Raw genomic sequence first — 26,133 nt, 5'->3', positions numbered from 1 at the left:
GGGAGACGACCGTTTATTAAATCAAATACCCGGCATAGCCATTCTCAAGGATGTCGACATATGGAAAAACGGCGAAATCACATCTCTCAGTAAGACGTTCGGCGAGGACCCAAAGAAATGGATTGGCAACAGTGGTGACGTAGCCCAAATGTCTTTTACTGCGTTGTGTTGTTTGTATTCGTCAAAATTATCGGATTTCATACGAACGGCAGAAAAAGATTTTGACGGATGTAGGCTCCTGAAGGGAGCACCGAAAAAACGCAAATGTTGGGACGATGTAAAAATTCAGCTGAAATCATTGCACGCAAATTACGGTGTTCCAATGTTAACGACGGCGTTGAATTATACAAAAATATTCAACGTAAGAGCCGACAAAAACGTGCTGAACGCCTTCATGTCGTTTCACTTGTATGTCAACAGTATCGAAGACGGCACGTCAGCAAACGTAGACACGCCAGTCGAGGAGAAATTCTTCAAAAATTTCATCAACATGAAGTTGTATACGGTAAATTTGATCGAGGCTTTTGCTGTGCTAAACTGTTCGTGGTCGGCGTTCGACTTGGATCAATTGAATCGACGACCGGTTGACCTTCGCAGTAATCACGAAATTCTGAACGAATTTAACTTACCAGAAACATACTTTAAACGCGAGCACTTAGATCCGAGCACACTGTTTATGCCCAATGTCTCGGCAATCCGGTTAGATCATGACCCAGATGTAAACAGCCCATTTGGAGACCTGCTTGTGGCTCATCGAGCCGACTTTCGTTCAGAGATCATCACACAAAGCCAGACAATAGTTTTCCAGAGCATAGTCTCGACGGTTTTCTATTTGATTGGTCAAATATTCGAAACGTCAGCGAAAAACCAGTGTACAATGAGTTCAGTCACAAAAACGTGTGTGTCAAATGCTATTGATGTTTTAAAACGTTTTAATTTTCCCGGATTGTTACATGTGAAATTGAGACAAGTGATATATCAAAACACGATAAGTCCAAACGCCTTTGCAATCAGCAACGCAGCTGACGGTATTTTCGAAGGTTTAGCAGTTGGCCCTAGTGAAATTAAAATCTGTATTAAACATGAAAAACTTGAAAACTTGGAAGCGTTGACGGATATTTTGAAACATTTCCCCCAAGATTTACTAGCCGTAGAACCTGAAATAAAAACAGTTAAAGAGATCAATCAAATGTTGTGCGATTATGAGTATGAAGAAGTAGGTTTTTTGCCGTACGACAGTAGTATGATGCGGCTTCCTCGTAGTTCAAATGAAGAACGCGTAAAGCAAGTGGTCCCAATCTTGCAACGGTTAAAAGAGAAAAATTGTCAGTTTTCTGATACCGTTGTCGTTCATTTTATACTTGCCGATTACATAATAACACAGTGTGAAGCATTACTATCCGATGTAGGCAATTTGCAAACGGCCAAGCCAATACAATCATGTTTTACCTCCCTGATAGGATCAATCATTTCGATAGAAGACACACTCGACCATACGCTGTTTTCCCTTCTAAACTCATTGCAATCGACTCGTCCGTTTAACAATGCCAGTCGCCAAATACTTGACTCGATTTTGGCAATGAAGCTATATTTAAGCAACGGCGATCTGCTCTATACCGATGTACCGCTAACGGAACACAAATCCGTAGACTTAAATAGGATGGTTTCCAAATTTAATGTGTTAAGAAGACATCATCGTTTTATCACGAACCTAATTGAACATTACACGGCACACAGCTGCTCGAAATCATCGTCTCGCGAGGAACATACAAAGGACACTAAAACTAAGATACACAATCGATGTGCCAGCTTTATGGGCCAAAACGACAATACACAGCTGTTGAAATGCATCGATAGAATTGTTGTAAGCAATTGTAACAAATTTGTAGTTGTCAAATCCAAAATCAACAGGGACGATTATACGATACACAATTTGTCAATGAATGCCATCTTAGAGAAGGCTTCGTCGGATAGCGATAACGGTTTATCAATGATGCACGAACTAAGCGTTTCGTGGGAAGGCGGTTACACAACATTAACGAAAATTGTCGGTATCGTGAAAGACAACATCAATCCGAAATACCTTTGCAAGTGTCAATTGATCGTGATCAAAGCGATTGTGTTTATAGTCTATGAATATCTAAAAACGATCATTATAACAAGTTCATCGGACACCAATTACCCGCTATATCGTTCCAATGTGAGTAGAATACTGAAAGATTTGACTGTTTTAGGCACTGATTTTGTCCCGGTGGAAATATTTCGAGTTTATGAAATGATTGTCGATAATTTCCAACAGTGCTTCCAAGGTGAATTTCACCACTCCACTCCGGTCGATAAAAATGCACTTATTCGTGTAATCCAAGTGGAACAATATTATTTGGGAATGCAAAAACAATCGTCCGGTGCAATAGACGATGAAATAGTGCGTTCACTTCCGGATCATACATTGGGAACGAGCCCATGTCACATGATATGGAAATAGACGATACGTCTGGACTTGAAATGGACGGTAAAAAAAACATCAACCATTTACTATGGTATTTGGCTGATATTGAAGACATCCGGAGCAATCTTACAAATGCTGCACTTGTGTTGGAATTTAAACGAATGAGTAATTTACAGATTTAATATTATCATACGTTACTTCTGGCTTATTATTGTAAGAAGAATAACATTTATGTTATACTTCCTTTTATTGATTTTTTTGAGAATTCTTATAATATTATAATAATCAAATAGGATAAAATATACTATTGTACCAGTTAATACGTTTTAAATGAATGCCATGCTTTACATTTTCTTCTCCAGCGTTCTCCGTGTAAGTCCATATTATATTGTTTGTGCACGTTATTTTAATTTAATTAAACGCTTTTACTTTTAATCGCTTTTATTTGTATTTCTAACATTACTGATTCGCATAGGAGCGTTTGTTAGAAAGTGTTTTTGTCAGTTTTAGTTGTAATAATTAATAGGTGTGCGTTCTCCCCTTCTCCACTATGCCTAGATCTCTCTGGTCTTAAAGTATAAGCCATGGGAAAAATCTCATCAAATGTTTTAATACTATAACATTACATGGGTGTCATATTTTTTTACACATATTTTACCAAATCTAAAATCACAAAGACAATATTCCAATAATCATTTCTTACAAACCTAATACTGTAAATCTGGACATGGAAAATTACCATGCTTAAATCTTAAAAAACTATTTTGAACGAATTGAGTGTGGGTAATTCGAGTTAGGTCCGTTAAACAATAATAACATAAATATAAAATTTAAAACAAAATGAATAAATAACAGTTGTTAATGTTCCAAGGTTGTGTACAAGCACGATTTGGTTTCGAAATCGTGCAACAGTACTTAACGCGCGCTTGAGGGAATTTGCCAAATGATATTTTTCTGGCAACTTGTGTTAAGATACGATCAATGATAAATATTAATTATAATCATTCGGTGTGCACAAGATTTATATGTAGCGCGCAATGCGGTTCGTTAAAACGTGTTTTTGTATAACGAACGCCATTTATGAATTGCGACACAAAATATCACTGCTGTGTTTTGCAAACTAAACGCAGATAACAGTTAAAATTAATTACTGCTTTTACAGACACAGATAACAGACAATTAGTATCGACAGCAATGTACTCAGACAACACTGCAGTTTAAATTATAATATAATATATGTTATTGTTTTCATAAATAGATATTAAAAAATTTGTTCAATACTTATAAAAGACCAGAAATTCAAATAGTCAGAAGCTAGTAATACTAAGATTAGGTTAAGGTAGGTCAGGTTTGGTTAGGTTAGGTTAAGGTAGGTTAGGTTTGGTTAGGTTTGGCGTTTAAAATTAAATGTAATCATTTACCATTTTCTTTTTATAAAACTATCTATATCAATAAATTTGTTTTATAACGATCAGTTTTATCAGAAATTCTTCAATCTTTCCCGAAAGGATCAATTTTATACAGTTTTGTTTGTCAAATGTTTTAAGTTGAAATTTTAATAGATCAATAAGTCTCTTAACATCTAAATCTCGACATACCAACCGAATATTACTAAGAAAACAAAGTAAAAGAGAAGGGAATTTTGTAAAAAGCTGTTGGTAAATGGAGTCATACCTAGCCTATTTAATATACACCCAGTCCATTTGAAAGATATTAAAATGTAATAGCTAGTCTAAAGTTTAAACTTAACTATTTGAAACCATTTTTTTGGAACTTTCACACTGTTTATTTGTAAACAAAGTGAAATAAAACGAAACAAACGGCTGCGATAAACGATTGAAGTTAGAATCTGGTTAGGATCTAAAAGAAACGTCATATCGAGTCTGTGAGGCATAGTTGGTTTGTTAGTTGGTAACTTTTATCGTTTGGAATGTGAATGAAAAAAAAAACCGTTCAGGTCATTTATGGCAAATAAATTGGAATAATTAAATAGCCAGGCCATCATTAAATTCGTCGTCCGGCCATCACGTGAAGCACAAGAAGTATACAAGCAAAATCGTGAAGTCTTATTGCATGGTCTGTACGGTGTATTGTAACTATTATATGGCCCAGCAATATCGTTATGGGGTGTGTTGACGGATGTATGTCATAAAATATATAATAAGTGCAAAAACCTGACGTCATTTACACGTGCAATAAAAAAAAAGACAATAGAGTTAATAAAACGCATTAGGTGTAATAACACGAATTAGGTAACAACAGGTTCAACGTTCATTTGCAAAAAAAAACATATGGGGTTTTATTGTCCTTTTTTATCTTTATTGAACTTTACTTAAGCTTGATAAACATTTGTTCGAGATTGACGTTCTCAAAAAAAAAAAAATCCACAATTATCACCACGGCATTAAGTAAAAATATAATATACAGCTATAACATCATAGTATTATAAAGCCTAGTACTCAGCCACAGTGTGACCACCACAAATCCACATAAATACTTTTTTTTTACAAGTCAATAAACACCGCTCAGCATAATCCTTACGGATAAATAGATAAATTCATATTTCATATTATATAACTGATAAGCAATATGTTTTGTATCACATGGTTGCTGTAGTGGAGCAAATTAAAACATATTTTCACCAGAAAAAATGTAATTTCTTCATTTTGGTCACACTGCAGCAAAAATAGTATGAAGTAAGCAAAAAGGGGCTACTTTTTGCTTACTTCATACTATTTTTCCAGACCTTTGTTTCAAAATTGATAGGTTTTAACTACCAGATAAAAATGTATTAAAGATAAATCAATATAAAGTGTAAGCAAAATAGTAACGCCCTTTTTTTGGGATAAATACAAAAACTATTAATATGAATATGAAAATTTACCAAAAGATAAACAAGTTTGATCATATGAAATCTGTATGTATAATCTATAAGACACTGGACTAGTGACAATATTCCAGTATTGGTGTATGGAATAACTACATTAAGTACTACAGACTAGTACTACGGCTATGGTTTGTATAAATAAGAGAGATAAAAGGGTTTTTTTCAACAAAAAAAAATAATAATAACGGTCTGACAGAAAGGTAATTAACACAAAAAGGCTAGAACCGAAAAATCAGATTTTTTGCAATGATATAAACAAAAGAATGACTAAAGTTATAACAAAAGAAACGGTAGACGATGTCAAAAGAAATTATGAAAATATACAAAAATAAGAATAAATCAAAAGCCGAGAGATAAACAATCAATCTTTTTTTTTTTTGAAGGAAAGACATGGACTTATGAACAGATGATTTTCTGAACGTCTTTGTTTTGGGACTTGATAAATGTCCTTCATTTTCTCATTACCCCGCTTGACTCCATAGTCAATTATACATTGTAACGTTTGGTTTTGAACTCAATTCGAATACTTTATTATAACCTCTTTCACACACAGGCAAAAAAACAAATCGTTTATTGTGACCAGCAATTCTATTAAATTGAATCGTCGATGTAGCCAATTGAAGTATTTGTTAATTTGTTTCAGACCTTCCATTCGTTAGGCTAGACATATTATTTTGAACGGTCGATTTGTGTTAATTTATCAGAACAACGACGTCAAATTGGTTTGTAGTATTTTAGCTCAGATTAAATAAAACCAGACAGTGTACACCATAGTGAGAAACAATAGATTTTCAAATAACGATTTTTGAATTAGAGCCACATTATAGTTCGGAAAATATTGTACACGCCATTTACAATAATAACGTAAACTGATAAGAAATACTGATAGCAAGTAGTTATCAACGATTGCCGTTGGTGATAACATTAAAGATGGCGGATAACATTTCTTTGACCACACTGTAGAACAGAACCTGCCGCCATCTTTGTGGGAATTAGAACCTTATCACATGTTTATAACTGTTATCACTGTTTATAACAATTATTACAAGTTAAGTTGATAGCACACAATCACATCCGGTTTTATTCAATCTTTTATTTTAGCTCATTTTTATTCAAGTGCCGTTTATTTTCTTTAAATATTAGCATAATACAGTCATATTATTTCTTAAGGCGAAAAATAATAAAAATGATAAAAGCCAAGACAAAGGAACCTAATAATATTACAGTAGACAGGTCAATCCCGTGTATATTTATACACTCGGTTCATTATTATGCAGAACGGATAAATGGATTTTTATAACAGCGGTGGTAAACAATTTCGTCGGACGGCTCTAAAATAATGTAAAAAAACAAAAAAAATACTTGCGCAAAAGTTACTTAAGCACTGGAATAACCTAAATTGAATATAGTCTTCTTTATACTTTATAAAGTGAATACAAAATGTAAGTATACATAAACGTTTCATAAAAATATTATTAAAACCTTTTTTCCAAGTACAAGTAAACGAGTGTCTTATCCTTAAAAAATAAACTTTTGGACTTATCCCTTGCCTGGAAATAGGTTACCACACTCAACTTACTTCATTTTGATATTATGTTATTATATCTTTTTGACAAGCTCTTTCTGATGAGCTCAGAATCAACGTTCTTTCTCATGTAGTTTTATAGACAATTACAAAATTAAGCGTTTATAAGATTTGTAATACACACAGACTTTTTTTTCAAATTCAAATCATTTTACCATCGTTAATTTACCTTGTCAATTTTTTATCATTTTTTCCCATTCACAACAAGGTGTTAAAGTTGCTAACATGAAATTTTATTTCTTACTGTACAGATCTAAGTGTGTTCATACATGACTAGGACGCTGTTTATCAAGCTCCTGACTAAGACTTAATTGGTATATTTTTTTCTTCATCTGGCACAGCTAGGACGTTATCATTTGTATAGCTATTATATGTACAAGCTGTGCCCGCAACAACTCTGATAGGCTAGCTTTAATACTATGTTGTAGAATGCAAGTAACAATAAATTTAAAAAAAATACTCGTGTGTGTGCATAGTATTATGTGTTATATAAAGGCCGACAGGTGACGGTTGTCGCTGATTGGATTCCACTCCGGATCGGCGGTGTTCATTATTATTGTATATACAATTTATTTGAATGTATAAAATTTATTTCATACATTTATAATTTTTTCTAATTCCGCAACATGATAGTACTTTAAATTATGAAGAAATAAGAAACGAATTTAAAAGATTGTTAATGTAGACAATACTGTAGATGCAAATGTATTTTAATTAAAGAAAAAAATTAAAATACTAAAATATGAAATAGGTATAAATTAATTTTTTTTTAAATTAATTATAATTCGTCAGTTATATAAATCAATAGTTATAGTTACATTATATACATTTAAATTTGTTTAACTGCGCACATTGCTCGACCACTTTTCCCCTCCTATCCTAACTTTCAAAATCTAATTACTTTAAAATTAATTATTAAAAACTGGTTAACTCGGTGAGATATAAAGGTCCAAATCAGTTCAGTCCAAACCGAGCACAGTGTAAGCCGGCACAGCAAGAAAATATTATACCTAAGTGAGTAAGTAAGGGAGGTCACAGATAAAAATACAATTATCGATAAAAGCATTGCACCTAATGACAATTGTAGGGATAAGTGGATAAAGGTGTTAACTGACAATTGCAATGCTGTTCGCCTATAACTGTACCTATTCACTGTAAACCTAACCTAACCTAACCTAGCATAACTGTTCAGGAGGCAACATTTTAGTCAATATGTTCTATTCAAATGTTTGGAACTGCTTTCATTTGTTTACATTCAATTATTAAAATATTTTGCTGGATTGTGTAACATTTTCCTAACAATTACATTCATTCAATGTTTTTTATAACTATTCAAACTAAAAACTATTTTACAAAAAATTACAGTTAACACATTTATCCACTCACCCCTTCGATTATTATGTGCTTAAGACTGATTTTTTACTATTAGGGTTGATGGTCTGTCTAAAAAAATATATTGACATAGTTACCCACATAAAGTACTTGACAATATAATACAAATAATTGTATTGCCTGTTGACATGTTTTGATTCACTCACACATAGCAACTTGGAAATTGACTACGGTCAAAAAGGTACTTAACCTTTCTTTTTGGGGCGTTTTTCTCTATTTTTTTAGGGGAAGGGTTGAATTTTTTTAAAATTTTTGACCCAATAAAGTACCTTTCAGGTACGATTTCTGGTCTACAAGATTGCTACACAGAAGAAATCAGTTAAGTGGCTTAGATGATACAAACACAAAAATAAATAAAAACACCTTCTCAGCTCAGCATGGAAGCCATAAAAAAAAAAATAAGTAGGTTATGTATGTAAATAATTAAACATAATATTATGTGTGTTTTTAATTATAAGCCTAGTAACGATTAATTATAAGTTTCATTGTGGATAAAATATTATGATAATGTAATGTGATGAAAAAAATGTTTTTTTTTATTATACAAATGTATTTAGTTGACCAATTTTTTTATACCGCTTTTAAAGTTCAGCCTAAAACATTTAAACTTATTTGAAAATAACTATACTCGCTTGTTAGGGCAAAATGATGAAAATTTGGAAATTCGGCATTCCTAAAATGTGTTTGCAAATTCAAACGTTTGTTTTTGAACTCCAATTGTGGTTTGCGAAATACTTGCGTTGAAAAAAAACCGCTATAATACTTTCTACAGTTTTTTTATTATTAAATTTTTTGTAAATTGGTAATAATAGCAAATCGCTTGCAATGCAAAGAATTATATTATGAATCATTGCGTGAAAGTAGGTTAGCTTTATTTTATTATTAATATTAGATTCAGATTCGGGTTCACATGACTGGATGTTTTGTTAAAATGCGGTTGTGCGTTAACTCGGTATGGATGTTTGGCTAAAAAAATATGCCAACGATGCGGTGAAAAAAAAATTAAACTATGATGTCATAATTTTGGTATAGTTTTATTAGTACATACCTATAACAATTTTTTTAAAAAAATCCCAATATTACAAAAAATTTGTTTGTTCATTGTGTTTTGCTCGAAATATATTATTATTAAAACATGGAAAACAAATATTAATTCTGTTGTGTGTGTGTTTGTTTGCAGGACATCAGGCGCAGCGATGGCAACAGAAGAGATCACAGTCAACCATTATGATCCATACAGGGAAATGGAAACCTATCTGGAAAAAGTGGCTGTGAGTATGAATTTCCAAATTATTTTGTATACAATTACTCGTGCAGTATATATGTATACAATATACTCTAGGAGATACTTAAGGCTATTTTTTTTAAACTTGTTGTATTTTCTACCTACACATCTACTTCGTTAAGACAATTTTTTTTGAATTTATCAAAAATTCAAGAATATTACAGGTTTTACCATTATACCCGTTGAACACTTGTCTAACATGCAATTATAGTTGCCTACTAGGAATAGTAAAAAAAGGTGACGTTTTTATGTGTATAAAAAGTTGACTATCTGCTTATTGTACGGCGCGTCGCACTTTTATGTTTTATAAACAAAATTAGCCGACCCATTTTGGGTATCTAATTTTACCAAAAAAAGTTATGTACGTTTAAGTATGTTTTTATTAAACAGTTGTAAAAGAAAAATATTTTGCGAAGAGGACTATTAAATAAACTCAAAACACATATTATGAATAATGTTTTCACGCCAGAAAGGTTTAATATTGTGGTATGGTGATAAAAAAAAACAATTAAAATAAAAATATACAAATAATAAACCATTTGTTTCTGGCTTTGCTTGATGCAAGTTCTCATCGAGATCGTTATTGTAGAAATGAATACATTTATTTTAATCAATTCAAGTCTGATTGGATGTCAGTTTTAAAGTTTACCAAAACTTTAAATCGACGAAAACACTTGTCCAGTATAATGGTACAAATCTGTGACGGCCACAGAACAATGTATTAATGAAATAAAAAAAATAAACAAACAATATATAGACATCTCAAATCAATATTGCAACCGCACAAGTGATAAATTGATCGAGGAAAACTATTAGCTTGTATTATAAATATCGTGATTAACTGTAGTCATATTAATCATGTTGGAAATACAATTATTGAAAATCCAGTAAAAAATAATTTGATTGCGCAACAAACAGCGTAACTGGTATAATTTTATTTCGTAAAGCGTTTTCAACAATAGCATAATGTAATAGTAATTATGTATAATAATATAATAGCTGTAAGCACTGTAAGCACATGTGGACAATGTGTAAATAAATAAGAAAACCGTTCAGGAACAAGCGACAATTCCATAGCTGTTGTGCTTTTAAGGAATATTTATTTTTTATTTCTTTATTCTGCCGTGCACTTTCTAAGTGGGTACTTCACAGAGCAACCACAATGAACAATGACTGATGTGTTCGAAACCGTAAAGTAATAACTAAATAGAATAACTATGCTGATAAAAATGATATAAATGGCCGGCTCTTTTAATATGGGTTCTTACTGTGGAAGGAGTACACGTTTTCAAATGTTCAAATCACTAAACTCAATATGATATGCCCACAGTACGGCATTGTTTATGAAATATACCCTTTGTGTCGCCATTTTGTGAATAGTTATTAGTATTGTCTTTTTTGACAAGGATATGTCTTATGGAGGTGAATTAATAAAGATAGTGGACTAGAAAACCTAAATTGCAAGACATATCCATTGATGTACCTATCTGTATGAAGTGTGGATGCTCTTAAGACTTTTTTCCATGATAGTTATTGATTTTTTTCCACGACTTATCAAATATACGGCTGTGTTATCATGAAAAAGAAACGTGGCAATTTTACTTTCCATGAAAATTGTGTACACAACATGGCTGCAGATAACATTATGACTTACTTTTCAAACACACTTGCCTTGTATGAAAGCGTGTATTGTTCCAGTATGAATGTAAATGTTTTATTGGCTATGTAAAAATATTTATTTAAAAATAAACCGTTTCTTTAACAGTGTAATAATATTATATATCTATACCCGTATTGTGACTGTTTAAAAGTAAAGTCTAACTAAAGACATCAGCTACACAAAGTAAAGATGACAGAGAGATAAATTGATATTTGCATCGTTCAAATTGTAGGTACATGTAATATTGTATTTCTTACACGGGTTTATATTTAAGATAAGCACAACTTTAAACGGTCTTTGCACTCCTCGTCAAATAATATTATATTCAAAAGTTGTATTTTGTTCGGAGAAAATTATTGCGTTGCAAAATTTGTCTTGGATTATACGCGGAACAAGAATGTTGTTTAAACAGAGCTTGCAAATTACTAAGAACGTTTAATTATATTTAACTGAATCTCAAACAAAACAAGAAACTCTTCTTATGTATTCTCACTGTGTGACAAACATAAAGAAGGATAAATTATTATATTTTATGCTAGGTGATTAAAAACAAGCGTTCTGTCACTTTGGACATAATAAGCAACGCGCTATTTTTATCACAATGGAGTAAAATATAAACAGATTAAAAAACAAGTGTGATCACTTCATCGCTTCTTTTGTTGGCAATTAATCTCGCGACAACAGGTAAATTGTGGTTGTAAAACAGATGGTTTTGTAATTTAAAAAAATAACATATACAATATGTATTTTAATTAATTGACAACTAATTAGATAATGCCGATAGAACGGCAATGAATATTTTTACCGCATATTATATGTTATTATCTATTTTATGACTGGCACAACATAATATTAAACGTACAATAAATCTACACAGCGAACAAAAGAAGGTACGCCATATATATATATATATATATATATATATATATATATATATATATAGATTTATAGCGTTGAAAACCGTTTAATTGCTATTTACTGTACAAAACGGTCGTTTGAAAAGAAATAAAACGATATTAATAATTGCAGTTGCATATTATTTTACATAGTGCAATATAACTTACAATATTATAATACTTGATTGGATTTGTGTAATTTCGATACCATCGATTGAAGTTGATATGAATGGCCGTGCCCTTTTATTGGGCCTATATTGTACCTGCATAGCTATTATTATTAAGGAGATAAGTGAAGACATTACCAGAATTATGGAGATGAGAAGCTACTGTTTTTATAGACAGTTAGTTTAAGTCTTTAGATCAGAAGTCATACCCAAATGGTAGGTAGTTTATTGAACCAAGCCGCAGAATGGTTGGGAACTTTTTCTTTTTTTAACTCTTTCAAGCGTTGTCTCGGTTAGGTTAGGTTAGGTTAACAAACTTTAACGTTACTAAGGAGAAGCCCCCTCCCCCCAATAAAAAGTAGGTAAATCACACTTTTACAGCTGTAATATTGTATCATATATTTACCACAGTCCTTGACAGTTGGCGGTTAGTGTTATCACATTTTTAACCGTGTAAACAGGAAATTTTTATCGCTAATATTTAATATTTGTAGCTCGCAATGCGCGTAGAAACACCGGATATGATTATACTGTTTATTATATTCACAACATTTTAGAGCATATTGTAATAAGCTCTAGGTTTGAATTTTTTTACTAGGGTTCTTTAATAGACAAATTTTCAAATTTAATTACACTTTAATTACAAGCAACTGAATTTTCTCAACTGATAAGTGGTTTCCTACACAACCCAGTAAAATAGTCAGAAAACTCGAATCTCTTGACAATATTGTAATCTAATCATTCTAAGTAGCTCAGTAAGTTTGTCAGGCTTTTAGGTGTAAAATAAACCAAAACGACATTCACTTATGGAAAAAATTGTATAAATTGTTAAAATAAACCTTAAACCTTTCACAACTTAACCGGAAATCTAATTGACACCACTTTTTCTCTTTTTTTTTTTAACACTGCTTAAATAAAACTCCTTAAAAAACCGCCTACTTCCAATTCCTTTGAGAGGTTTCCACTGAGCCCTTTTCTAAGGAGTAAATTAGAGGCAATTAAATCTTAATTTAGAGTTTGAACTATACCTTATTGATTGGCATTGAACATAGTGTACTTTAAACGGGTGAAACTAAACCATAATTACACGTTACAAAAAAAATAGAAAGAAAAGAAAAGATCAATTGTACAAGAAAGATAGAAACAGTGAGAAAGAGTGTGTACAACAATACCGTTTTACATAATTCAAACAACAACTGGGTCGCGCCTGAGGCCGTCGTTAATCTTCTTCAGAAGTCCATTATACCGTGTACCTGGTTCGGAAACTCCATTATACATTGGTAATGGAATTTTCTACACTGGAGAGTAATCAGACCTTTTTCCAGACTTTTCGATTTCCTGGTGATGGTTTTGGAGGTACCTATAATACATAATTTTTGTTAAAAAAAAATAATAATAATAAAACCGGTAAATGTGCCAATTGTGTGACAAGGCCGGACTTTACTATATATTTTATAGATATATATATATATACACACTGAAGGCACGTAGGCCTTACCGTAGGTATAATATACGGACACGGCGACAGCTATAACCGATATGGTCATACGACTTCCCACTATGCGAAACCAGCACCGCCGGCACCACAGCAGTTACCAAACTAGCATCGGCAGTCGAATAACCGAACCCGCCTGTGTTGTACTACCGACGTTATTTCCAAAAAAAAATTTGCGGTTTAAGTTTGCCCAAGTACGGTCGAGACCCTCGTGTGTGTGATCCGATTTCGAGACTTGGGTTCATAGAAATGCCCCGAAGGAGCTGTTGTAGATGATACTACATTTTAGCACCTCCTGCGTTTGATTAGATTGAGTATAATAATATTATTATAGTAATAATTGCAGTGATAATCCGTACTTCTCTTAGTGTTTCCAACCCGTCCGGACGACACTGAACGCCGCCACCGTCGTTGGTGTACTTGTGTGCAAAAGCTATTGTATAAAAGTTTAAGCAAATTTTTCATAAAAGTTCTCCTAATCTTTCTGCGTACAGGAGGAGCTCGATGAAGTGTTCGACCAGTGGCCCGGAAGCAAGCCGGAACCGCCCGGGAAACTCACGGCCAACAACTGGCCTCCGGGGCAAAGCGATAATGCCAAAGACACTTGTTGTTACCCGGACAAGCACCGTTACTCGGCAAACGATTTCCGGGGTGGTTTCGACGACGTCATCCTAGAACTACAGATACCCGAACGGATCATTTGCCAAGCATGCGCCCAAGTGACGACAAGTTAGTATCACCCGTTGCTGTTTATAACTTATACTATTATGTACTGTGAGTTTAAGATAATCACACACACCGCCTTAACCTTTCACTGCATGCATTTTTTTTTTTTATAAAAAAAAATTAGGAACGATTAATATCATAATAAAAAAATATATAATATATTATGCCATTTTTATGTGTTTACTGCACTCTATTGATAAAACTCGTTTTGAAAATCGATAGTTCAGTTATTTTCCCTGCAGATAGCGATCTAACAAAATCTAACCTAACCTAACCTAACCTAACCTAACCTAACCTCACCAAACCTAACCTTATCTAACCTAACCAAACCTAACCACAATCAATAATATCAATATAAATAACCTAATGCATACATGCGCTTACATGCACTAAAGGGTTAAGCCATCCTCCTTTGATATTGTCCTTGATCAGTATACAGTTTCTGCTACCGCTTCTTCTGTTTTGTTCAACTTTATCACAGTCTACACAACCTTATCTCTTTGGGACTTTTTAATTAAAGTTAGCATAGCTGTGTGTGTGTGTGGATTCTAATTTACAATAATTATTACTGTTTCGACATCATCATAACAATACTGTTTTCGGCTTTTAGACGGTGACGTCAATTCCGGAGACAGCTGTGGCCGCTATTCGAATACCATGCGATACCGTTTGTCGCCTACCAAGCGGAAACGATCAAGATCCAGATCATCGGATCGAGGTAAAATCCATCAGCTGCCCGGCTGTTACGATGACAGGTCGGCCGTACTGCTCAAAGTCAAAGTTTTGGACACACCGCCGGCACCGGTTCGCAGTTCGTCTCTCAACCGTTTCCAAACCATCATAGCCCAACAGCGCAAACAAGTAAGTAGTTGTTACCTCCAACCAAGTTGCCCCGTTACAACTTCTTGTGTTCATCGCACACAGTTGGAGCGCCAAAACAGCGACGGGGCTCAGCTGGAAGCGGCCACGCAGACTTCACCGACTTGCAGCAGGTCGTCTAGTTTCACTTGGCTCTCCGACGACCGTTCTGGCAATTGCTCCTCGGCCGAGGAGGAAGCCAGGACCCCTTGCAGTTCCACCGATGACTCCGCGGCCGATCAACCCATCAGTTGCGGGTCTTCCACCGGTTCGTCGTCGGTCACTCCGCCGGGCAGATCCGACGAACCCGAATCCGGCATAGGAACGGCATCGCCACCACACCACCGTTACTCAAAATGTAAGTATGCACAATTATCCAGCCGTGGTAGACGATAGGATTCGGAATTCCCACCGAAAACTCCTGAATTTCCCAATTAAATTTGTTTTCGTTTTTTTATATAATAAACTAGATTGATAGAAATGTACTTGCCGCCAATTGAGATAATTGAAGTTACCATCTTTGTGGGAATAACAACCTCGTCACATGTTTGTAACTGTTATCACTGTTTATAACAATTACAAGTCAAGTTGATAACACACAATCACACAAAAATGGCGGACGTCGTCTTCCATTCTTATCACCAGCTAGCAATCTAGTTTAACCACATCTGGTGTTGTATTTAATCTGTCACGTTAGCTCATTTTTATTACACGTAACAGTTTTATTAATTCTTAAGACGAAAAATAATAATAATGATAAAAGCCAAGACGAACCTTGTGGGAATAATTAGAACCTTATCACATGATCATCTGTTTGTAACAATATTACAAGTCAAGTTGATAACACACAAATGCACAAAAATGGCGGACGTCGACTTCCGTTCTTATCATTAAACTAGCAATCTAGTTTATTATGTTTATCTGTGGGATAGATACTCAATTTTGTGTTTTTTTTTTATCAGAACCGCGTTACTATTTACTAAAACTAAAATTTGAGGTACATAGAATCTAGTTTTGTTCTGAAAATAGTTGCTTAAATACTATGTCGTCTTACTACTAATGAATTACAACACTTATAAAAGCATAACTAATACAATAAGTGCACTTTAATATTGTTTAATTAACTACCGGCTAGGAAAATAATCTAACAAAACTGATAATTACACATCACGGTTTAACCTTTAAAGAAGATTTTTGCGAAAATATACCTGACTTAATAAATAAGGTGGCATGACGTCCACGATTAAGCCCTAAGGGATTAATAAAAAAACACAACTTTGCCAGCCGGCCGTTGTGCAGGTTTCTAATTTTAGTTTTATGTAAAAATATATTATACTTGAAATCTACAAAAAAAAAACATGATGTTTCGCAGTAGCTGTTTCGCGGTTTTGATGTATTATTATCATCGTCGTTATTATTATTATTATTGTGTTACGGGCTAAGAAGAACGAATTCCGTTTTCTCAGTAGCACTACTTAGCAAAATTACCTAAAAAGAAACGTAAAAAGTTCAAAAACGGTTTCCACGAAAATAACATTTTTTTTGTGATAATAATTGGACCGTCGCTATGAATAACGTTTGCGTTTAGTAGGTCAGTTGTATTTATTTGTGGACAGAGATTGATGGCAGTTTTTCTCACGGAGTCCTAATTCCAGAAAATATGTTCTCAAGTAGGACACCTATATAATATTTTGATGTAGCTTTTTTTGTTTTCTTAATAATCCCTACGTCACCGACAGACGTACAAGTCGTCCGCTTTCTGTTTTATTTTTATAAGAATTTTTAGAATCATGTTTTTTTTATTTTATTTTGAACTGTTCCAATTACAGCGCAGATACTTTGGTTTATTTTACACCTAAAATAAACCTTTTACAAGCCTGACAAAATTACACCAACTTAGAGCGATCAGATTTAAATTTTTCGAAGAGATTCGGACCTTTTTCAATCATCCTAAGTTCAATTGCATTGTGATTGGATCTTCGGTTAACAAATTCTACGATCTTGTAGTTTTTAATTAATACAAGACACGTGAAATGATATATTTTTTTTAATTAATTTTTATATTTTATTTTGAAAATAGATAATTTAGAATGCATTCCACGCAAGACACACATAGAGTATCTATTGTTTATTATAGTCTCAAAAATCTCTCCCACTTTTGCTGTGTATTTTTCTTTGAAAACCGCTTACGACATTTTTGCGTATTAAATCCGTTTATTTTATATATATATTAAAAAATAACATTAATAGACGTATAGGTGTGATTAATAGGCGTTCGCGGTATAGTAGACATACCTACGGATAAAAAACCGCACTGGTCCTGGCCATTATAGTATAATAATATTAAGTATACACGAACGTCGTATACCGTGTAGGATGAGCCTTGGATCATAATATATAGACGGGCTGTAGTGATGATGATGATAATAAAAATATTATCGTTTGTGTGTGTGTTTAGCTGGCAACCAGAAATGTCGAAAGAAAGAGACGTGGGAGCGACTCCAGAGGAGACACGCGGACAGGTGTGCGTCGACCAAGACCGCGTGGGCGCCCAAAGACCAGTGTACCAGTGTCGCCGACAAACCTTCCAGGCCTAACCGTTTGCCTTTGACCAGCGAAAGTCAATCGTCCGAGAAGATCCCGTACCAGCTGCCCAGCCCCAGTGCTATCTCGCTCAATGGCGGTGCCGGTGACTTGTCTACAGAATTGGCATGCAAAAGCTCCTCCGCTCCTCATTTGATCAAGTCCTGCGCCAAAACGCTGCCCAAGAACAGCAACGACCCGTCTTCTCCGGTAAGCACACACACCTAACCTAACCTAACCAAATCTAACCTAACCTACCAAACCTAACCAAACCTAACCAAACCTAACCAAACCTAACCAAACCTATCCTAACCTAACCGTGCAATAATAACACGGTATATGTATTAAAATATAGTAACAACTAAACAAAGTCAATTGTGTGTTGTTTGTTAAAGGATTGGAAGCAGCCCAGATGCCATTCGGACCGGTATCTAGCAGGTAAGTCGTTTTCCTTGGCTTAACGCCGCAGATTGAATAATACCAGATAGTGCTTTTTGATTGGTTCGAACTGAACGCAGTAGTGCCAAACTGTAGTGCCGAAAATATTATTGCACACACAATTTACAATGATAACGTCGACTGATAAGAAATACTGATAACAAGTAGTTTATCAACGATGGTTGATGGTGACAACATTACAGATGTCTGACAACATTTCTTTGACCACACTGTAAAAGCAGAACGGCTTTTTTTTTTCATTTTTTGGTCACACTAACCTGTAAAAGTTTGTTTAAATTTTTTTATTTTATTTTTTGTTAAGTCCACTATCTGGTTTTATTCAATCTGTGACAACACTATACGCACCGTTTTGGTATCAACCAAATGGGTGGCCATAGTAGTTTTAATGTGACGCAAACAGAAGGACTAAAGTCCGAGTTCTGCCTGGTCAGAAGGAAAAAAAATATCGTTCAACATGTCGTGGTGATAAGATATCAATGATAACAGTATCTTGAAAAAAAAAGAACATTTTAAGATAAATGGTGAAAACTTTTTTTACTTTATCATACAGAGTACCAACCGTTCAACAATGAAGATTTTTTTTTCTTTCGTGTGGTCATACTGGCTTTAGACCTTTTGTTTACTTCACTATGGTATATACAAGCTAGTGTATGTTAGTTCATATCATGGTTTTATTTAAATGTGTTGTATAGTGTTTAGAAACAAACACTCGCCTATGTTGAAATTTAATTGTAAACTTTAACAATACAAATAATGGTTCAGGAACAGCTCCTGCAGACTCGCTGCTCTCTATTGTGTCTCTGTGTTTTCTGCGTTGTGACATTGTTGGACAAGGCCCCGAAATAGTGATTGACTAAGTCGAAAAATGGCGAAAAAAGAACACAAAACAACGTTTGTCTAGGATTGGTCGGTCGGAGGCCAATTCCGTTTTTATTGCTGCGGTTCTAGGAGACTATCCGGCAAATGTGTCGGGTCGTAAACACGTTTAATAATATATATTATTGTAACCGCCAAAGAGTAATAAAATACAGTTGACCGCCGAGCATAATAAAGTATATGAGCACCGTGTGTTTATGTATTTTAAAGTCAAACCGCGTTAACCAAATCCCCGATGCTTCCGAACGCCAGTGTTGCGGTTTGTTGTACATTGGCGTTGGTTCTTTCTTTAATGGAAAACATACATAAAAATTCGGCGACCGTTTTTTTGTTTAGGTGTTTTCAAGTATTCAAGACATGTCAATGCGCGTTTGTGTGTAAAAATATTGTTTTAAGAACCCGCGTCGCGGTTTTTCCTATATTAATAGTCGGCTGCCATTTTGTCGCGACAGTTATTGTTTTTTCCATGATATTTATTATTGTTTTTTCTATGATTTATCAAACATTAATACATGATGGAAGCTGTTATCATCAGCTAACCTGACATTTCTTTAATTTATCAAATACACCAAGGTGTTATCATCGCTTAACCTGACATTTCAATATGTACCATGGAATACTTTTCCATGATACAGGTGGCATTGTTTACTTTCGATGAAATCGCCACACACAATGGCTGCTAACCTAACCAAACCTAACCAAACCTTACTAATCTAACCAAACCTAACCAAACCTAACCTGACCAGGGAGTGAAGTAAAATATTAAAACAAATGGTTGGTGGTGCTGAGACTGATTCAATATTATTTTCCACCAAAACGAGATCGTTTCGAATGTAGTGTAGTGATGTAATATATTTAAAAAAAAAACCGCGCACTAAACAATCGTATGAAAACAACTATTTAGCCATATGTATTGGCCGAGTGCAATATTTTGTTGGCATCGATAATTATTATTAAAAAAAGAACGCAAATTATTATTTTTAAGTGCTTGGCCAAGTCGTTGAACTGCCGACGGCGTTGACCGACAAACTCTTATTTTTTATTATTATCTCTATTAATTTATCACTGAAATCCTCCGTGGCTAATAATCGTTTAGTCGTTCTGTTTTCGTACACAAGAACGGCTATCTGTTGCTTGTCGTTTTGTTTGTTGTTGTGATACAAATCTTAGATGTATTTGAGTTGTGCAAATTATCATTCCAATAAAACATGATTGGAATAATAATTGTTTTTCAATCTATTCCAATGAAACGTCGTTCAATTAATTTGTCCACAATTTATAAAATCAAAACAAAATAATTTAAATTTAATTTATCATTTTTTTTACAATTCATTCGAATAAAAATTTGTTTTTTTTTTTACATTAATACTAATTTGTGCTATAAACATGGTGTTTTTTATTGCACGGTTTTTATTGCTCTCAGCTGTTTTACAATTTAACTTATTTTTTATTAAGAATACATTCTATTAAGAATAATTTTCTGATAATGTTGACTGGTCGATAACCAGTTCGGGATAATTACTTTGTAAGTTATTGGATGAAGTGCGATAAAGTTATTTTTTTATTTGTCTACCTTGAAAAAATATGCGCTAGAACAAAAGTTATTTAATTTGCCATAATAGGTATCTTTGTGAAACACAAAATGTTTTTCAAATATATTAAAATAATTACTTAAAAAAAAGCGTATTTTACAAACTGGTTAGTTATTCGAATAATTTTTCATAAGAAAAAACATATTAATCGAATAGTATTGTTATTTTTTTTAATTATTCGAACAACTTTTATTCGAATAGTGTTTTATCTAGATGTTTGTTTAGATAACAGAATAGAATTTATTCAATACTGTGTTATTTAGATATTGAACAAAGGGAGCAAAGTATATTAATATAATATGGTCTATGTAAAACGTAGGTTTAAAGGAAAATTATGTGTACAACCAGCGACGGTGTGTGCAAAGATATAAAATATATACCTAACTTTATTTAATTTCAAACGATGATTTTTTTTTTTTTTAAGTCACTCGATATTTAAGATATTTGAGATAGCATGTGCATTAGGTTATTTATATTGACATCATTTATTGATTATGGTTAGGTTAGGTTAGGTTGGTTTGGTTTGGTTAGGTTAGGTAGGTTAGGTTAGGTTAGATTAAGTTAGATTTTGTTACATCGCTATCTGTAGGGAAAATAACTGAACTGTCGATTTTCAAAACGGGTTTTATCAGAACAGTCCAGTAAACACGTATAAAAATGACAATAATATACATTTTCTATTATAATATTAATCGTTGCTAATTTTTTCATAAAAATAAAAAAATTCATGCAGCGAAGTGTTAGGACGGACTACAGAGGACTTACCACTGGCAGTGGCGGTGAATTTTTTTTTTCTTTCCATTCGGAATTTAAAAGCACAGCTTTTGCTGAATGGAACTTCGGCGTTGAGCTTTCGACAACGGCGTTTAACGCATGGGCAGCACCTGCTATACCTAACTGCTGTGCTGCCAATGTTGTCGCCACCGTGGGGCGGTGCACATAGTCGCCTTTAGGCCGCAGCGTCGACATGCAGAACCGCGCTGTTCGCGCCACAGCCGTCCGCGGTGGACCGCGACCGGATATGTTTTGGCGGTATAATATTTTGTGATTGTAAATGGAAAAACAAATGTCCGGTCTTGTGAAAGCCGAGGCCAAAATGGACACGGTCGCGGGTTTCAAGTTCTTCCGCAGTTTCAGCGTTAAATTCGATAAGCCCTGGACCTTGGGCCGGTCCGAGAAGCACTGGCGGAAAATGCGGGAAAAGAAAATCGCAGGTCGGTAACGGTTCTGCATAACAATATTAATATTAGAATGTAGTCATTCGTTTTTTATTTTGTCCATCACAATAGCTGTGTGTGTGCAGAATAGCTGCTGTTCTTAACCCTTAACTTGTTGGGGATGTATCGGCTTCATCCATGGACTATTCGTATGTTCTTTGGAGAAATCATTATGAGATTATTGATGACATTTTTTTCAGATTTTTTCAAAAACTTGAGCTATAATATCATTTTTTTTTTTCACTGATTTTCAACACATTTTATTTACAGTTTTAAACCTAAATATATATATATATATTTTAATTCGGCCGTTAGAATCAGATCTAAATATTTTATCGATATTAAAATAAAGTCAATCACTTGTATCCTAATGTTTTCTTAATTAATACAAATAAACATGTCTTTTTTTTTACTTTGAATGTGTTCGAGCTTTTTCACGGATTGAAATATAATGTGGATAATTTTCTTCTTTTATAAGTATATATTTTTGTACACACTTATTAAAAAAAAAAATGAAACTCATATGGATTTTTTTTTAAATTTGATCATTGGTAACAACACATCTTTGCAATTATTAATTTTTTGTTTATTTTATCAATTTAGATACGCATGTAGCGCGTGCTGAAACATATTATTATATTTGTTTTCGTTCTATTTGTATACCGCGTGCGTTTTAAATTTATTAATCTAAAAAAAATATATTATGAAAATACACATTGGGTTTTTTTTTTTAATGATGATTTTCTAGTTTTTTTTATATGTAACGTATGAGGAATCCGATCATTACCATAATATATTTAGAATATACCCAAATGTGTTTTTTTAACGCTACATTTGCTTGATTTTTTTATTTCACAGCCTAATGGTTTGCACAAATATTTTCCATGGCAAATGGAGCGCTCTTAATCTATAGTTTATGCATAGAACATTATTATTCACTATAAAGCTGACGATAACGCGTGTCGCCTACATGATTTTCTACAGTAATCACTAAGCTGATCTGTGCTAATGATGTCTCCATGCAAAAAGAGCCTCGAAATAGCTTGGACGATATTGTGCTTGTATTATATTTAATGAGATGAGCCCACTTACTACAATATCGTATGTAACACATTTTATGTTGCACAATATTACAAATTCAATGTGTTTAATAATAAACAAATCTAGAACGAGTAGTACGTTTACGTCCTCCTGTTATCACTCCTCTTCCTCTTATCACCGATAAGAGGGAGCCGTTTGTTATCACAACTTCTTATCACTAAGATGACGCGTTATTTACACCGATAAGCTTCTCTAATCACTGATAAGACACTCTTATCTCACTAAAAGATCTCATCTCTAAGAGGCAGAAAGTTGATTCTAAGCTCATCAGAAAGAGCTTGTGGAGCAGATGGAAATGTGAATTAAACAAATAATTGATTTAAGTTTTAAACAATGTATAACCTTGTCAATATCAGCTAAACTTTTCTTTAACCAAGCTGATCTATGAAACCGATGAACGGATTTTGTCAATTAGAGGTCTTATTATGATCATATTTTTTTTTATTATTATTATTTAACTAGGCCAGACTTATAAATCCTGTACAGTTCTGAACAACATCATTGTGTTTATCTAAAAACCGTTTTAATGACGACACGGCGAACCATTAATCATTTTTCCGCCGTTCCTTTTGTTCTGGAAACAATATTAGTTTTGATCCTTTAAACCGTATATTATAAGCAGTTTATCAAAGAACTCGGCACACAATTGTATCACGAACATCTCACAATAAAAGGATTCGCTAAATTCGGCTGTTAACCCAATTATTACTTTATGAACTGCGTGACGTTTGCCCCGCTATAGCAGTAATTCAATTGACACCATCTTTACTTTTTGTCTTGTGAGGATATTGTATTATTTTCTGTGGAACAAACTATACACATCACCACTGCCCCATACAAGGCGTTATATTCTAAAATATGTTCTTCTGATATTCGAGTTTACCCTAGTCGAGTAACCCTAACTATTGACCTAACGTTGTGGAAATTAATTTTTGAATCGAATGTCTCGGTTAATGCCGTTAAATCGTATCTACTGTCAAAAGCTATTAACTCGAGAAAATAAAATCACTACCAAGGTTTTTAATATGTGGTATACCTAGATATTATGAGTGTAGTACCATTGAAGTTGCATAAATTATTCTTGTGTGTACAGTATAAATAATAATAATTGTAAACGTTAATTGTGAAGTGGAACGTCTGCATATACATTATTATTCAAGACAAACATGATCGTTGGCGTTTTATTCTAATCTGATTCTTCTCATTATCTTAAGTATCATGATTCGAGCCTCGAGGAATTGTTCCCGATTAGTCGAAACAACGATAGTCCCAAACCCAAGTACTTAAAATTAATTTGATTTCAGTTAACAAATTTTGCTGTTCGGTTTTTTTACCACTGATTGGCCTGATTCAACAGGTATTTATAATATTATAAAATGAAATCTACGAAAATGTATTCTATAGAATTGACTGAACATGTTTGATTGGTTTTTCTAAACGTTGCCAACATAATATACATGTGAATTGTTCAATTCCTATATACCAATTGACTAACTGATTGATTTGTTTTCTTCATATTCGATATTTTTTTTTTATTTTCAAAAACAAGTCGATTAATTGTACCCACGATAGCGACGCCCGCCACAGTGACTCATTGTCGATATGGAAAAAAATTATATTATTTTTTACAAACAGAAAAAACAATACACCGTCTGAAATCTGTGCACGAAAACAGAATATTATTATTACAATATTACCGACCACGGACGGCCGCCCTCGTAACGTTTATGGTCTCTTGAAAAAAATAGTTCTAAAAAAACGGTTTTTTATTTTTTTTTGCGCGATTTTCGGTGTTCAAAAAATATATATATATATATATATCATAAATCACCGGCTGAGAATTATCATATTAAAAAACCCGCACGGTCGTTTAACCGCGTTTAAACACCATGGCCACATATGGGAAGTCACACACAACAGGTGTGAACGATTTCGTTGTAAGCAGCAATGGTATATATATATATACACATATACAGGGTGTTCCACAAATATTTGACAAATTTAAGTTTATACTTTTGTTCTGGCGAATCGTCCAAAAACAAAATTTATTTTAATAAAAAAATATATTCACAAGAAAATTCACCTTTTTGAGACACCCTGTACACACACACACACACACACATAAACTGTTGTAAGTATCCCAAGCCGATATCGTTTAAAATGTTCAACTAGTATAGTTTTCCTTATTGCATGGTAACTAATACAGTAGGTGGGTACAATAAAAACTGATTTTTTTTTTTATTACTTTGATAGTTGAAACCTAGCAACAGCCTACAACATATTATAATATTATACTCCAGGCAAACCGTCGATTAATTGTAAATTTTCATATATTTTATTCATAATATTTGTTTTTTTGTGTGAATGAATTTTTTTTTGTTTAGTATATATATTTCAATAAATTATTAAATATTAGTAAATTGAGCGGTAGATAACGTTTCCTTCTAGTTACTGTGAACATTTTTAGTGGTCTTACAAAAATCCAATACACTTTGGCTCTGATTCGGGCAAATAATTATTGTAATTTTGTCAATAGAAATGACTGTAAGAAATTGCCTATACTTACTCCTTAAGTAAGTAACAGCTATATAAATTAGACTAAGAAGAAAATTAGTATAAAAAGACCACCACATGTTTTTTATGTGCTTTCTACAAAGTGGCTTTGTGTTTTGTTAACACATTGTTTTGTTGTGTTTGACAAATTAACATAAATTTGTATGCATATTAATATTATTATAAAATAATTTAATACAGAAATTGTGCGGAGGGTTATTATGTTATTGGTTTAGGACTTGAGTGCAGGTCGGCTTTGTTGGGGGGGGGGGGGTTACAGTGCTTACACTCAATGGGTTAACCGATGGGTACCTTGTGATAATAACAGGGGATATTGTGTGTCGTTAATACT

At 33.4% G+C, this 26,133-nt stretch overlaps 1 protein-coding gene across 2 annotated transcripts in view; it reads left to right on the top strand.

Annotated features, from left to right (window-relative positions):
- The window catches only part of LOC126837960 (rho GTPase-activating protein 7), a 98,292-nt gene that overhangs the window by 34,482 nt on the left and 37,677 nt on the right, over positions 1–26,133 (top strand). For both annotated transcript variants that reach the window (XM_050571997.1, XM_050571996.1), the window contains 6 exons: positions 9,494–9,584; positions 14,311–14,545; positions 15,153–15,403; positions 15,467–15,758; positions 17,859–18,193; positions 18,379–18,421. In XM_050571997.1, the coding sequence (XP_050427954.1) occupies positions 9,510–9,584; positions 14,311–14,545; positions 15,153–15,403; positions 15,467–15,758; positions 17,859–18,193; positions 18,379–18,421 (1,231 nt within the window). In that variant the 5' untranslated portion in view covers positions 9,494–9,509. The remainder of the gene's footprint in view (positions 1–9,493; positions 9,585–14,310; positions 14,546–15,152; positions 15,404–15,466; positions 15,759–17,858; positions 18,194–18,378; positions 18,422–26,133) is intronic.

This window comes from Adelges cooleyi, unplaced genomic scaffold, assembly GCF_023614345.1.
Source record: "Adelges cooleyi isolate 19-005CV unplaced genomic scaffold, UGA_ACOO_1.1 ACOO_flye_CR_arks_rails_tigmint_CR_PRNA_30, whole genome shotgun sequence".
Lineage (NCBI taxonomy): Eukaryota > Metazoa > Arthropoda > Insecta > Hemiptera > Adelgidae > Adelges > Adelges cooleyi.
The sequence above is the reverse complement of the archived record's forward strand: the minus strand, read 5'-3'. Positions and strand labels throughout refer to the sequence as shown.